General features: G+C 41.6%; 2 protein-coding genes across 4 annotated transcripts in view; one reads left to right on the top strand and one right to left on the bottom strand.

Moving 5' to 3' along the window:
• Window positions 1-1525, bottom strand: part of antxr1b (ANTXR cell adhesion molecule 1b) — a 42099-nt gene extending 40574 nt beyond the window's left edge. The window contains exons 1-2 of one of the 3 annotated variants that reach the window (XM_052525745.1): window positions 1360-1525; window positions 1089-1264 (exon numbers count right to left, since the gene is read on the bottom strand). In XM_052525745.1, the coding sequence (XP_052381705.1) occupies window positions 1089-1243 (155 nt within the window). In that variant the 5' untranslated portion in view covers window positions 1244-1264; window positions 1360-1525. The remainder of the gene's footprint in view (window positions 1-1088; window positions 1265-1359) is intronic. The other 2 variants (XM_052525746.1, XM_052525747.1) reach the window with 2 other exon arrangements.
• Window positions 1526-9594: 8069 nt separating this feature from the next.
• LOC118388006 (neuropeptide FF receptor 1-like) lies at window positions 9595-12645 on the top strand. The gene is made up of 3 exons (XM_035776866.2): window positions 9595-10391; window positions 11038-11137; window positions 11429-12645. The coding sequence occupies exons 1-3, from the start codon at window positions 9968-9970 to the stop codon at window positions 12252-12254; spliced, it is 1350 nt and encodes a 449-aa protein (XP_035632759.1). The 5' UTR covers window positions 9595-9967; the 3' UTR covers window positions 12255-12645.
• Window positions 12646-13719: the final 1074 nt, after the last annotated feature.

Raw genomic sequence — 13719 nt, 5'->3', positions numbered from 1 at the left:
CTCCCACTTTTCCATCCTCCGTACTGCGATATGAGTCCCAGTCCTGACACAGCTGCCAGAAACTCTGGAGCTTTGGAACATCTGGGCCTAATGGTGAAAGGGTTCTGCAGACCAGACAGACATGGAGAGGGGGTTGGGGTCTGGAGAAAGACAGGAGCTCTCCCAACTCACTCCACATTACACTATGAAAGGGAAGTGAAGGAGCCTACCATTCATTGTCCTGCATGCTCTATGAACACAGTCACACACATGCATATTGTATTATGATTAAAGTGTGTGAAATACTGCATGTGATCTATAGAACATTCCATCTGAATGATTTGAATTTGCTCTGAGAGATGAACGGTAAAGTAGTAAAGCAAATCTAACGTACCAATGCACTGTTTTGCCACTTCCTAACTGATTGCTTTTCCAGTTTCGAGAGCTGACTTTAACTTTTTTTTTTTATTGTTCTCTTTATGGTAAGTACCATATGCATCCAAATAACTTGTAAAAAAATATATGAACTAATGGTTTCACGAGGCTATTTTGTTCCAAAATCAATGTTGTTTGCGAAGCAACTTTCCTATATCCTGAATAGTGTGACTGCTCACAAGAGGATGCCTATTGAATAAGACAGCACTAACTTATTCTAAGGCCAATAAGAGCACGGCAAGTTTATAGATATGTTTAGTTGGCAGTTTTTTCCATTTCTACTTTCCATTTTCCTGTAGAAATTTATGAAGCCTCGTGATAGAGCAGGTGAGGAAGCTGAGGAACTTAATTTACTTCCTCAGATTTAGTCCCCCCCTCCCCTTCCACCTAACACACTAATACATTTCCAATTAGCCCTGGAGCGATACAGTATGGCTAATCTGGCTATCAAAACATTAATATTAGACTACCTTTTGTTTAGAGAAGTTTGTAAAGAAAAGTGTAATTGCTCAGTGTATTTATCTGGGTAAAATTGATAAGAATGCAGAGAAACTGCCAACGTGGTAAGTGACTTGTTGGGACTAAATGGAAGCAGAATCTTACAGAGCCGCTATGGATGCTTCTACAGTAAGGTGAGACTGGGAGCTTGCAAGAAGACAGAGGAGCACACTCACTTGTCCAAAACGAAGTAAAGGTCAAACCCCCCATAGCAGGAGGACCCTGCCTCCCTCCTGTCAGGGCTTTGTCCTGCAGTGCCTGCCACCAGAATGGCCATCAGTGTGCAGATCTCTGCTGCAAGCATGGCCTGCCTGCAACTGCACAGAGACATTATTCCAGCTTCAGGAGAAGGCTGCAACGACAAAATTAACACATAAAAAAAATCCAGAACAAGTCCAAATGATCTCCTTTCAGATTGTTTCAAGTAGTTCCTGTGTTCCCCAGTACCTCACAATGCTCTAAAATGTAAGATTCCAGGCATGAAATATTCCCAGTCTGGATCAGCGTCCCATCTCCACAGCAGCAGTCCTGTGCTGGGAGACGGGAAGTGGAGCTGCTTGGCCTGAATCAGGAAGAGCTGTTCCAGGACAAACACACTCCCTCTCTCAAACACACACACACACACACACACACACACACACACACACACACACACACACACACACACACACACACACACACACACACACACACACACACACACACACACACACACACACACACTGGCAGAGGGGATACACTTTTGTCCCTCAATACTTTTTTCTTTCTCTCTTTATTTTGTCTTTCTTTAAAAAAAATGTGTTTTTGACTGTTCCCTACATCACCAATAGCGCCACTTAGTGGAAGGTGTGATATGACTACATTGATCATGATTCCCCTTCAGTCTCTTGTTCCTTTTCATTTTAAAACACATTAGCACACTTTTCAAAAAACTTTATGTGAAGTTTATAACAGCAAAAACCTGTAACAAATCCTGTCTGATGTACAATATGTTAAATTGTGCAAATGTTTTAGTGGATAAGTCTTTCATATTTGTTGCTTCACATATTTTGAAGCAACACATCTACCGTACACTGGAACTAGTCAGTAGCAGCAGTTTAATTTAAACCTGTCACAATCAATCAAATCTGGCTAAATTGGTAAAAGTCATTGCTTTCCAATAGGTTGTAGTGATTACAGGTTTAACTTGTTACACACTCAAAGACACAGATCATTAATAAGAACATAATCGTATTTTCTACATAAATGTTATATTAATTATATGCATTGACTAACTTAAGGGTGCTAATTATGTTGTTCAATATGTTTCTAAACCCTTCTACATTGATATGGATGCTACTATGATTACGGATCATCCTGATGAATTGTGAATAGTGATAAGTGAGAAATTTAAAGAAGCACATCACACCCCCAAGACATGATAACCTCTCACCATTACAATAACAAAGGAGGTTAGCGTTTTTTAAAATGCATGATTCAATTAGGATTATCTGTAATCATGATAGCATCCACATGAATACAGAAGTGTTTAGAAACCTATTCTATTCTTATTTACAATTAAAGTGACTGCAAAATGATACAATACATCATTTACCATTAATTTCTATTGAATAAGACAGCACTGACTTCTATTGGGCACAAAATAATCTGAAACACATCCAAAATACAAAGCGAATGCAACCAACAAAATGTTAGAGTCACAAACTTCATGTAGTCATGGTGTGCGATAAATATGGGACCAAATGCTTAACCTTTTACTACCTTTATACACATATATATATATATATATATATATATATATATATATATATATATATATATATATATATATATATATATATATATATATATAAGTGAAATTGTCCTAATACTTTTGGTACCCTAAAATGGGAAGACTATGTACATAAAGTGATCTCTAAACGGTTCACCCGATATGGATGAAAAGCTGACAATCTGCATTTAACCTCATAGTCATTATATCATTTCAAATCCGAAATGCTGGACGACAGAACCCAAAATAAGAACAAATTGTGTCACTGTCCCAATACTTTTGGAGATCACGATGAGGTTTATCCTTGAAAGTTGAGGAGGGCCTGATGCAAAGTGCACATTGAATTCATGTGATACAGGTCGCCTAAACGTATCTCATAATTAGGACTTAGTATCTCATGATTATGACCTACATATTTCATAATAATGACTTGCTATCTCATAATAATGACTGACTATCTCATAATTAGGACTTAGTATCTCATGATTATGACCTACATATTTCATAATAATGACTTGCTATCTCATAATAATGACTGACTATCTCATAATTAGGACTTAGTATCTCATAACTCATGGTCAGATTACATGTATTGCATGGTGGGAACGAGCTTCCATAGACAGCAATGTACAGTAGTTGGCAAGAGCACAAACAGATCTGGGACCAGAATGCTTAGCAGTTTGCATAGCAGTTTTAACATGATGACCAATAAATCTCCTCTATGTCTTCAGAGGTTGATGAATACCAGCATTGTAAATCACATCATGAGTCATACTGACCATTGTCTTTTTTTCAGTTCTGTATATCTTTATTGTCCCCGAAAAATGTTGAGTGCAGCATACAAACATATGAAAATACACAACATAAAATAAAACCATATAATCCAACATACAGTTGAAGTCGGAAGTTTAATACACCTTAGCCAAATACATTTAAACTCAGTTTTCACAATTCCTGACATTTAATCCCAGTAAAAACTCCCTGTTTTAGTACAGTTAGGATATCCACTTAATTTTAAGAATGTGAAATGTCAGAATAATAGTAGAGAGAATGATTTATTTCAGCTTTTATTTCATTCATCGCATTCCCAGTGGGTCAGAAGTTTACATACACTCAATTAGTATTTGGTAGCATTGTATTTAAATTGTTTAACTTGGGTCAACAGTTTTAGGTAGCCTTCCACAAGCTTCCCACAATAAGTTGGGTGAATTTTGGCCCATTCCTCCTGACAGAGCTGGTGTAACTGAATCAGGTTTGTAGGCCTCCTTGCTCGCACACACTTTTTTAGTTCTGCCTACAAATGTTCTATAGGATTGAGGTCAGGGCTTTGTGATGGCCACTCCAATACCTTGACTTTGTTGTCCTTAAGCCATTTTGCCACAACTTTGGAAGTATGCTTGGGGTCATTGTCCATTTGGAAGACCCATTTGCGACCAAGCTTTAACTTCCTGACTGATGTCTTGAGATGTTGCTTCAATATATCCACATAATTGTCCCTCCTCATGATGCCATCTATTTTGTGAAGTGCACCAGTCCCTCCTGCAGCAAACACCCCCACAACATGATGCTGCCACCCCCATGCTTAACGGTTGGGATGGTGTACTTCAGCTTGCGAGCATCCCCCTTTCCTCCAAACATAAAGATGGTCAATATGGCCAAGCAGTTCATCAGACCAGAGGACATTTCTCCACAAAGTACGAACTTTGTCCCCATGTGCAGTTGCAAACCGTAGTCTGGCTTTTTATGCCGATTTTGGAGCAGTGGCTTCTTCCTTGCTGGGCGGCCTTTCATGTTATGTCGATATAAGACTCGTTTTACTGTGGATATAGATACGTATGTACCTGTTTCCTCCAGCATTTTCACAACATCCTTTGCTGTTGTTCTGGGATTGATTTGCACTTTTTCCACCAAAGTATGTTCATCTCTAGGAGACAGAACGCGTCTCCTTCCTGAGCTGTATGATAGCTGTGTGGTCCCATGGTGTTTATACTTGCGTACTATTGGTTGTACAGATGAACGTGGTTCAGGTGTTTGGAAATTGCTCCCAGGGATGAACCAGACTTGTGGAGGTCTACAAAAGATTTTCTGAGGCTGATATATTTTGATTTTCCCATGATGCCAAGCAAAGAGGCACTGAGTTTGAAGGTAGGCCTTGAAATACATCCACAGGTACACCTCCACCTCCAAATGATGTTAATTAGCCTGTCTGAAGCTTCTAAAGCCATGACACCATTTTCTGGAGTTTTCCAAGCTGTTTAAAGGCACAGTCAACTTAGTGTATGTACACTTCTGTCCCACTGGAATTGTGATACAGTGAATTATAAGTGAAATAATCTGTCTGTAAACAATTTTTGGAAAAGTGACTTGTGTCATGCACAAAGTAGATGTCCTAACTGACTTGCCAAAACTATAGTCTGTTTACAAGAAATTTGTGGAGTGGTTGAAAAATGAGTTTTAATGACTCCAACCTAAGTGTACATAAACTTCCGACTTTAACTGTATATACATAAGGAATACATGCAAGTAGGTTACTATACAGTGGGGCAAAAAAGTATTTATTCAGCCACCAATTGTGCAAGTTCTCCCACTTAAAAGGATGAGATGAAAAAATGAGAAGAAAAAACCCCCGGAAAAATCACATTGTAGGATTTTTAATGATGTCATAAGGTGAATGCACCAATTTGTAAGTCGCTCTGGATAAGAGCGTCTGCTAAATGACTTAAATGTAATGTAAATGTAATTTGCAAAATATGGTGGAAAATATGCATTTGGTCACCTACAAACAAGCAAGATTTCTGGCTCTCACGAACCTGTGACTTATTCTTTAAGAGGCTCCTCTGTCCTCCACTCGTTACCTGTATTAATGGCACCTGTTTGAACGTGTTATCAGTATAAAAGACACCTGTCCACAACCTCAAACAGTCACACTCCAAACTCCACTATGGCCAAGACCAAAGAGCTGTCAAAGGACACCAGAAACAAAATTGTAGACCCGCACCAGGCTGGGAAGACTGAATCTGCAATAGGTAAGCAGCTTGGTTTGAAGAAATCAACTGTGGGAGCAATTATTAGGAAATGGAAGACATACAAGACCACTGATAATCTCCCTGGATCTGGGGCTCCACGCAAGATCTCATCCCGTGGGGTCAAAATGATCAGGAGAACAGTGATCAAAAATCCCAGAACCAGACGGGGGGACCTAGTGAATGACCTGCAGAGAGCTGGGACCAAAGTAACAAAGCCTACCATCAGTAACACACTACGCCGCCAGGGACTCAAATCCTGCAGTGCCAGACGTGTCCCCCTGCTTAAACCAGTACATGTCCAGGCCCGTCTGAAGTTTGCTAGAGAGCATTTGGATGATCCAGAAGAAGATTAGGAGAATGTCATATGGTCAGATGAAACCAAAATATAACTTTTTGGTAAAAACTCAACTCGTCGTGTTTGGAGGACAAAGAATGCTGAGTTGCATCCAAAGAACACCATACCTACTGTGAAGCATGGGGGTGGAAACATCATGCTTTGGGGCTGTTTTTCTGCAAAGGGACCAGGACGACTGATCCGTGTAAAGGAAAGAATGAATGGGGCCATGTATTGTGAGATTTTGAGTGAAAACCTCCCACAGGCACAGAAATCGGGCACCACCCTGGCGGTTGATGTATGCCATTGATGTATGCCCCCCCCCCACAACCCTTTTGGGAATCAGGAAGTAGAAGCCCTTTTGCTCAACAGAAAGGAGTTCTTCTCCTCTAGTATTCCAGCTAAGTCGCCATTCGCCACTGAAACCACCACTCCGTTGAATGAGGGGAGTTTTCTGGCGAACTGAAGCCTCTCGACCCAGGACCCATGGACTGCCTGTGTGACGAGGTGGCCACTGTTCATTTGACTCATATATTCATATCATTGGCGTGGCTGTGGTGTAGGACTGTCTGCCCCAGTTTCTGTTTTGAGCGCCTACTTGTGGATTAGCAGTATGCTGGGCCGCTGGTACTGACCGCTTCCTGCCGAAATGGCACACTGGCTCGTGTAATGGGGAAATTTTTATTGTATGTGTCCATATAACTGAGTATGTGACTAACCTTGTGAAACTATCCTATTATAATCTCCTGTTCTTGGGAGTATCATCCTGTGTTGCAAACCAGCTTGCTCCTGTGTCCTTGTATGGATAAAAGGAGAACTGAAAGTCCAGCCCAAGAATAGGAAACTATAAAGATATGTGCTTATCACCCAATGCTTCGGAATTCAGTGTCTACACTGCACTGTGTAACTCTGTTATTCTCTCTGAGCTCAGAAAATAAATAATCTTAGTTTGACTTGGACTCTTGGATTGTGGAAGTTGGATTTGGATTGTGGAAATTGTGTCGGGACAGGATCCGGGTCGAAAGCCTCTCCTTTTGCTCTGCGCAGTTCCACACTCTGCCGCATAGTAGCGACAGTGGGCCCAAACAGTTCCTTTGGCTCGATGGGAGCATCTAGGAAGTCTGCCTTCTCCTTCTCTGTGAGGCTGGACAGGTTCAGCCACAGAGCTCTCTCACCCACTCGTGACGCACCCACAGCCTTGGTTAGCTCCCCTGGAGGCGCAGAGGTTGAGGTTTGAGACTACACAGATCTCTTCGAAGAGTAGTGAGTTTGGCTCACTCTTGTCAAGGAGGTTGCCCATCTCTTCCAGTAGCTCGCTCTGATATGCCACCTTGTGGTGGATGGAGGCAGAAAACCGTTCCAACTTCTCAGGGAAAGTCAGGACAGAGAGAGCAGAGGCACGGCATTCTGGGTTGAGGTGGCTGTCCAGACTGCAGGCTGGAAGAACCCCAGATCCTCCATATTGTGCAATACCATGGCAGTGGTGTCCCTGGCTAGGGCTTTGCCAGATATGGGCTTGTCCCAGTTGCATTTGGCCTACAACAAGCAGGCTGGTATGGCTGGGATACGTTGCTATCCCGAGGTGGTACGGGACAGAAGCCTCTTTCCTTCGAACCTGTCCCTCTCCGCATTCTGTCCTCCCAACAGAGAAGGCCAGTCAATTTTGAGTTCTTCCTCCACCTCCTCTTCTCTATGGAAGAGACACAGTATATCGTCTTCATTCTCGTCTATGATCAAGTCATCTTCCCCTAATGCTAGGCTGTCAAACCGCATTAGCTCTCTATACGGTGGGAGAATGTCCATAACCTCAGCCCAGTTGTGCTCAGTATGGGCAAGTATGGGTTGTTCAGTTGTCTGTTCACCCGAAAGCTGGGAGGACGATGAGCGTGGAGCGGGGTAGCCTATCGTACCTGACGTTTGAGGCTAGAATTTGCCTAAGCTCGAGCATTGACACTTTTCAACACTGTAACCGTGTAGCTAGTAGACTGTTGTTAGCCAGCTAGTGTTCACTTTGTTAGCCTAGTTATAGCAAACATGTTGTTAGCTAGCTAGTGTTCCCTTTGGTAGCCTAGCTATAGCAAACATGTTGTTAGCTAGCTAGTGTTCACTTTGGTAGCCTAGCTATAACAAACATGTTGTTAGCTAGCTAGTGTTCACTTTGGTAGCCAAGCTATAGCAAGCATGTTGTTAGTGGAAGAGAATGTGCGTTTTTCATAGCTGTCAAAAATTTTATTTTTCCACCTAGGTGGGAATAAGCGCCACAAAGTAGGTAGCTAAGTGGGCAAGAGCTAGCCATGAACTACAGACATTGTGAGCTCAATGAGAAGTTGCTTTCATATGTTCGGTGGGGTCCTTGACGGTCCACATGTGAACAGTTTAGCAGGAAAGCAGATGTCCAAGTTGATCAAATCCGTAAAGCGAAGATAGGAGTGAACTGCGGGCCCATATAGAAAGTGGAGTGGTCCACTATTGTCTGTTGCTCCTGTCTCTCTACGACAGACGTTTTGTGATTGGACCTTTCTTGACTCTGCCCATAAAAGGAGACACTACCCATAAGTGAGAGACCAAACAAGTAATTGAAATAGAACAGGATTTCGCCACCCTCTTAGATGTCCACTGGTAGACAGTAAAAGTAAAAGTAGTCAAAAATATAAATAGTGAAGTACAGATACCCCAAAAAACGACTTAAGTAGTACTTAAACGTTAAAAAAAAAAACTTAATTAAGTACTTTACACCACTGCTGGTATCTATACTGTACAGTCACATCTGCTAACTACTTTGTTACTTGTTGATTTCAAGTCTCTTGGGACTTTCCTTATAACTCTCCCTGTAGATGATCATACATACAGTAGCTTACACTCCATTTACATGTTTCTAGACAGATCTGGAAGTGTCTAATTCACTTGTTGTTGTGTCATTATTCAGGATAATGAATAGGCAACAGTCTTATAGTGGTGGGGAAAATAGATTAGGCTATTTCAAGGAACTATAGTCTGATCATCAAATTTCATTTAAATTGTTCTGTAGGCTTACTATAAATCCAAATGGAAAGCATGAATTTACATAAATATCATTTTTTCATCCTGTAGTATAGGCTGCATTTATTGGTTGCACTATCATGTGGTACAGTAGCCTAATCATTGTAAAGTATGAGGGATGCTGATGCGGGTCTAGAGACAGACTAGAGTCATTACGAGGCACAGTAGAGCGTACCTGCTGCACAGACAAGACCGGACAAAATAACTATTGTGGAGCTCTTCCAAAGGTAAGTCCCTCTCTGACAATAGTCATCCTGCAGATTTCTATGAAATGGGAACTTTGGTCTTCTCAGTCATATGAATTTCACTCACCATTCTCGCTGAGCTTATACAGTAAAGCAATTGTTTCAGTAAGAACATAAGTGCCATTTGATAAAGTTATAGTAAAATATAATAACAATAAATCATGATGGAGGGGATTTGTCCAAATGTCAACCTTTCCCGAATGAGTATGGTTATGATAGGTCCTAGATCTGATAGGAGGATATATTATGATGACATTTTTTTTGAGGGAATGTTGTTGTGTATGGCTTTATCATTTTCGAACTGTGTTCAAATACATCTGTATTTGATTATTTGTTAGGATTTTGAGGATTTTCAAATAATTTCCTATAAATAGCCAACTACCAAATACTTATTTCAAATACTATTTTCAAATACCTGGGTTAAATGCATGGGAGTGTATTTGAGTCAGAGTATTTCTAAATACATTCCAATATTCAACTATTTGTCTTTACAAATAAAAAATATCTAAATACTTACTCCCAAATGTCTTTCCAATACCTTCAATAGTATTTGAACACCGATCTGATCGTTTTCCTTTTCTATTCTTTCCTTTTCTTTAAAAAAAAATCTGTCTGTATCTGCAAAGTTTGTAATGGCAAAATGTACACTATACCTCATTTTTCTAATGTGATTCCACTTGGAAGGGGACTTGTGAAAATGGAGATTGCGTCACTGAATGAAACTGCTGTGAACAGCAACACGCACGGCATCGCTATGGACAGCGGCACAATGCACAGTGTCGCTATGGACAGCGGCACAATGCACAGTGTCGCTATGGACAGCGCCAACCGCACCTATATGCCTTATTACCTGCATTCCACCGGCATGGCCATCAGCTACATCCTATGCTATGTGGTGGTTCTCCTGCTCTGTGTCGGGGGGAACGTGCTGGTCTCTCTGGTGGTCCTCCGGAACCGCAACATGCGCTCTGTCACTAACCTCTTCATCCTCAACTTGGCCATCAGTGACCTGCTCATTGGAGTGTTCTGTGTTCCAACGACTTTGATTGACAGCCTGATATCAGGTGGGGAGTTTTGCTTATTATAGCCTGGACTCATTATTGGGACACTTGTCGTGACAAATTATAGTTACTACTGGTGCATACATTTGTTGCTTTGGGAATGAGTGTTCAGAACTGTTCTGCAGTCCTTTTGTCTGCATCATTAAATCCAGCCAGCTAAATTCCCAGTCTGCTTTGATTAAACATTTTCTTAACCTCTTGGGAATTGAGCATAATATTGGAATAGTGCTTGTTATTTTGATTCAAATGGGACTTTCTTTGTATTTATCAAAGGCTTCCCTGTGGAGTGGAGTGAAAACGCTGAATTTCAATCAACTTGGTGTTGATATGATTTAAAAAGTGAATATCTATTACATGTATGTTTTTTCCCACCTTTTCACCCCTTTGCTCCCTTCACATATATTTACACTGAGTATAAAAACATTAAGAAAACCTAAAAATACACAGTGAAACAACAAGTCAATAGTGTCCTTCTTAATCCCTGCCAGCTATGTATATGTAGCCTGGTCCCAGATCTGCTCGTGCTGACTCCATTGCTGTCTTAAGCCAAACATGTTTGGCATGACAATTCTTTAATGAGTCGGCGAGGGAGAGCAGAAACAGACTGGCAACCAGGCTACTGCTTGTGTAATGAAGTTTGTCTTTTCAGGATGGCCATTTGGCCAGATTACATGCACCATGAGCAACCTGGTCCAGGGGATGTCAGTGTCAGCATCAGTCTTCACTCTGGTGGCCATAGCTGTTGACAGGTAATACCCCAGTGGGCTAGTCTAATTGGGTAGCCTTAATGATGGTAAAGAATGGATGACCAAAATAATGGTATATTACCATCTTAATGATGGTAAAGGACGGGAAGAGAAGAGGGAATCTAGTGATGGCTAACAGAGAAATGTTTAATTGCTTTACTAATACAGGGACTATATTGCATTTTGTGATAATAATTTTGCACAAATAATCAGTGAGTAATATTCACAATGCCACTGGTGCCATCTGAAGGGTGATGTCTCTCTTTCTTTCTCTACTTCTCCCTCCTTTCTCAGGTTCACAGGTATTGTGTACCCCTTTAGACATCGGATAAGGCCCATGACTGCTCTCCTCACCATCCTCTTCATCTGGGTGCTGGCGTTTGCTGTCATCTGCCCCTCGGCCGCCAACCTGACTGTCATCCAGCTGGAGGACACCTACATGCTCCAGGACAACGAGACCTACCCTGTCTTTGTCTGCTTCGAGAACTGGCCCCGACCCGAGATGCGTCGGGTCTACACCATGGTCATCTTTGTGCACGTGTACTTGGCCCCCCTGGGCATCATCAGCATCATGTATGGCTGCATCGCTGCCAAGCTCTCTATCAACCTGAGGCAGGTGAGGCTGGCAAAAGTGCGAAGGGCCCGCTCCCAACGCCGTGTTAAAGTGATCAAGATGCTGACCATGGTGGCTGTGCTCTTCATGGTGTCATGGCTACCTCTGTGGACGTTAATGCTGCTGACTGACTATAGGGATCTGGACACGCAGCAGATTGACTTCCTCAGCAGCTACCTATTCCCTGTGGCCCACTGGCTGGCCTTCTTTAACAGTGGGATTAACCCCATCATCTATGGCTTCTTCAATGAGAACTTCCGCAGGGGGTTCCAGGCTGCAGTGGCCTGCAGGCCCTGTTCACAAACAATAACAACAGTTGTGGTTAATACACGCTTCAACTTCCCGCCTCCTAACAGAGTATTCAATGATAACCCTGAGTCATCTGGTGGGAGGAAAGGCCACTGCTCCAAGGGCACTCCCAAGATTATCCCACATGGAACCCATGGAATCGTCCTGGATGACAGGAATGTTGCACCCAACAGGGTAATTGGTGCCTGGGTGGAGTGACTGTAATTAGGGCTATGACGATTATGGAATTTTGGGCAACGATTGTCATGCAAATTGTCATGTTTTTTTTTTGTCATAACAGTTACAGGCGGGGTTCTACTAAGCTAACGCATATAATTGTTTTAAGATGTCATACCATAGATCATTTAGCTATTTGATTTTGAATTGTAGGACTCCTGTATGTATAAAAAATATATGACATTTTTTAAAATAAAACATTGAATTTGGCTTTACTGTTAATAGCCTATAGAAACACATTGAATACCACATTCATACATGGCAAAACATGTTCCAAAAATAATTCAAAAGGAAGTATGAACTGATGTGTCTGAAATACATCTGAGAGAAACAAAAAGCATCAGGAACAAAAATAATTATAAAATCTCTTGACATGCACCATTCTGCTTGTAAAATGATTACCAACATTACCCACTTCATGTAAAAAAAACAATGCTATTGGGTAAACTGTTGGTTACACGATTAAATGATCATTGTCCCAGCCCTAAATCTAAAACAACACTTTTGGGATGTATTCATCACAACATCTTTACCATAACCTTAACCTCACCCTTAACATAAGCCAAACGCTAACCCTCATTCAAGACCAAATAGCTAATTCCTTATTCATAAAACTGTGCAGCATGCCATGGCCATCTAGTGAAAATATGGGAAAGGGGGAAGTTTTCATTTGACAGTGTACAGAAAATGGCTGCTAGAGGGCGCCAAATCTATTAGTTTTGCCCTGGTTACACAGAGGAATTGGTGTGCTGATGAGATGTCCATGCTGGATATCAGATTAATTCCCAGCATGTCCTGATTACCCTGGAGATGCACCATGGACAAGTGCACACCATCAGATTCCATCACACTCAGTTTGCATTTATATCAGGGTTAGGGTTAGGGTTAGGATTAGGGTTAGAGGTTTAGGGTTAGAGGTTTAGGGTTAGGGTTAGGGTTAGAGGTTTCCCTTTTGGAGTAACACCTCCTGTTGATTGACTTTAGGACGATAAGATACAATCGAAACCTTATACCATCAATATCAATAGGATCACACAAACACATGCACGCATGCATACACTCATTCTCACATGCACACACACACACACACACACACACACACACACACACACACACACACACACACACACACACACACACACACACACACACACACACACACACACACACACACACACACACACACACACACACACGTGTGGATATACACACATCAAACAGCCCCCAAAGCCATTATATGTAAATGTGGTTGTGTGAGTTGGTCCTCTGGGCCAGTGAAATGACATTACAACAGATGAGAGTATTTCTGGTTTACAGGAAGACACATGATGAGACGTCAGTCTTTGAATGGTTCCCATTTGGGTGCAGTTAGTGCTTTATCTGAGTTGATAACCCTTTTTCTGTCCTCATAGACAGATTGGGAATTAAAATCTTGACTGGCTATCCC

This window comes from Oncorhynchus keta, chromosome 9, assembly GCF_023373465.1.
Source record: "Oncorhynchus keta strain PuntledgeMale-10-30-2019 chromosome 9, Oket_V2, whole genome shotgun sequence".
In the NCBI taxonomy this organism is placed as follows: Eukaryota; Metazoa; Chordata; class Actinopteri; order Salmoniformes; family Salmonidae; genus Oncorhynchus; species Oncorhynchus keta.
Note: the sequence above shows the minus strand (reverse complement) of the source record. Positions and strands in the feature narration are given on the sequence as shown.

Excerpts from the sequence above, each read along its gene's own strand:
- LOC118388006 (XM_035776866.2), top strand. The coding sequence starts at position 9,968 with ATGTACACTATACCTCATTTTTCTAATGTGATTCCACTTGGAAGGGGA. Across the intron at positions 10,392-11,037 it reads GATTGACAGCCTGATATCAG|GATGGCCATTTGGCCAGATT; the intron begins GTGGGGAGTTTT and ends TTGTCTTTTCAG. Across the intron at positions 11,138-11,428 it reads GTGGCCATAGCTGTTGACAG|GTTCACAGGTATTGTGTACC; the intron begins GTAATACCCCAG and ends CTCCTTTCTCAG.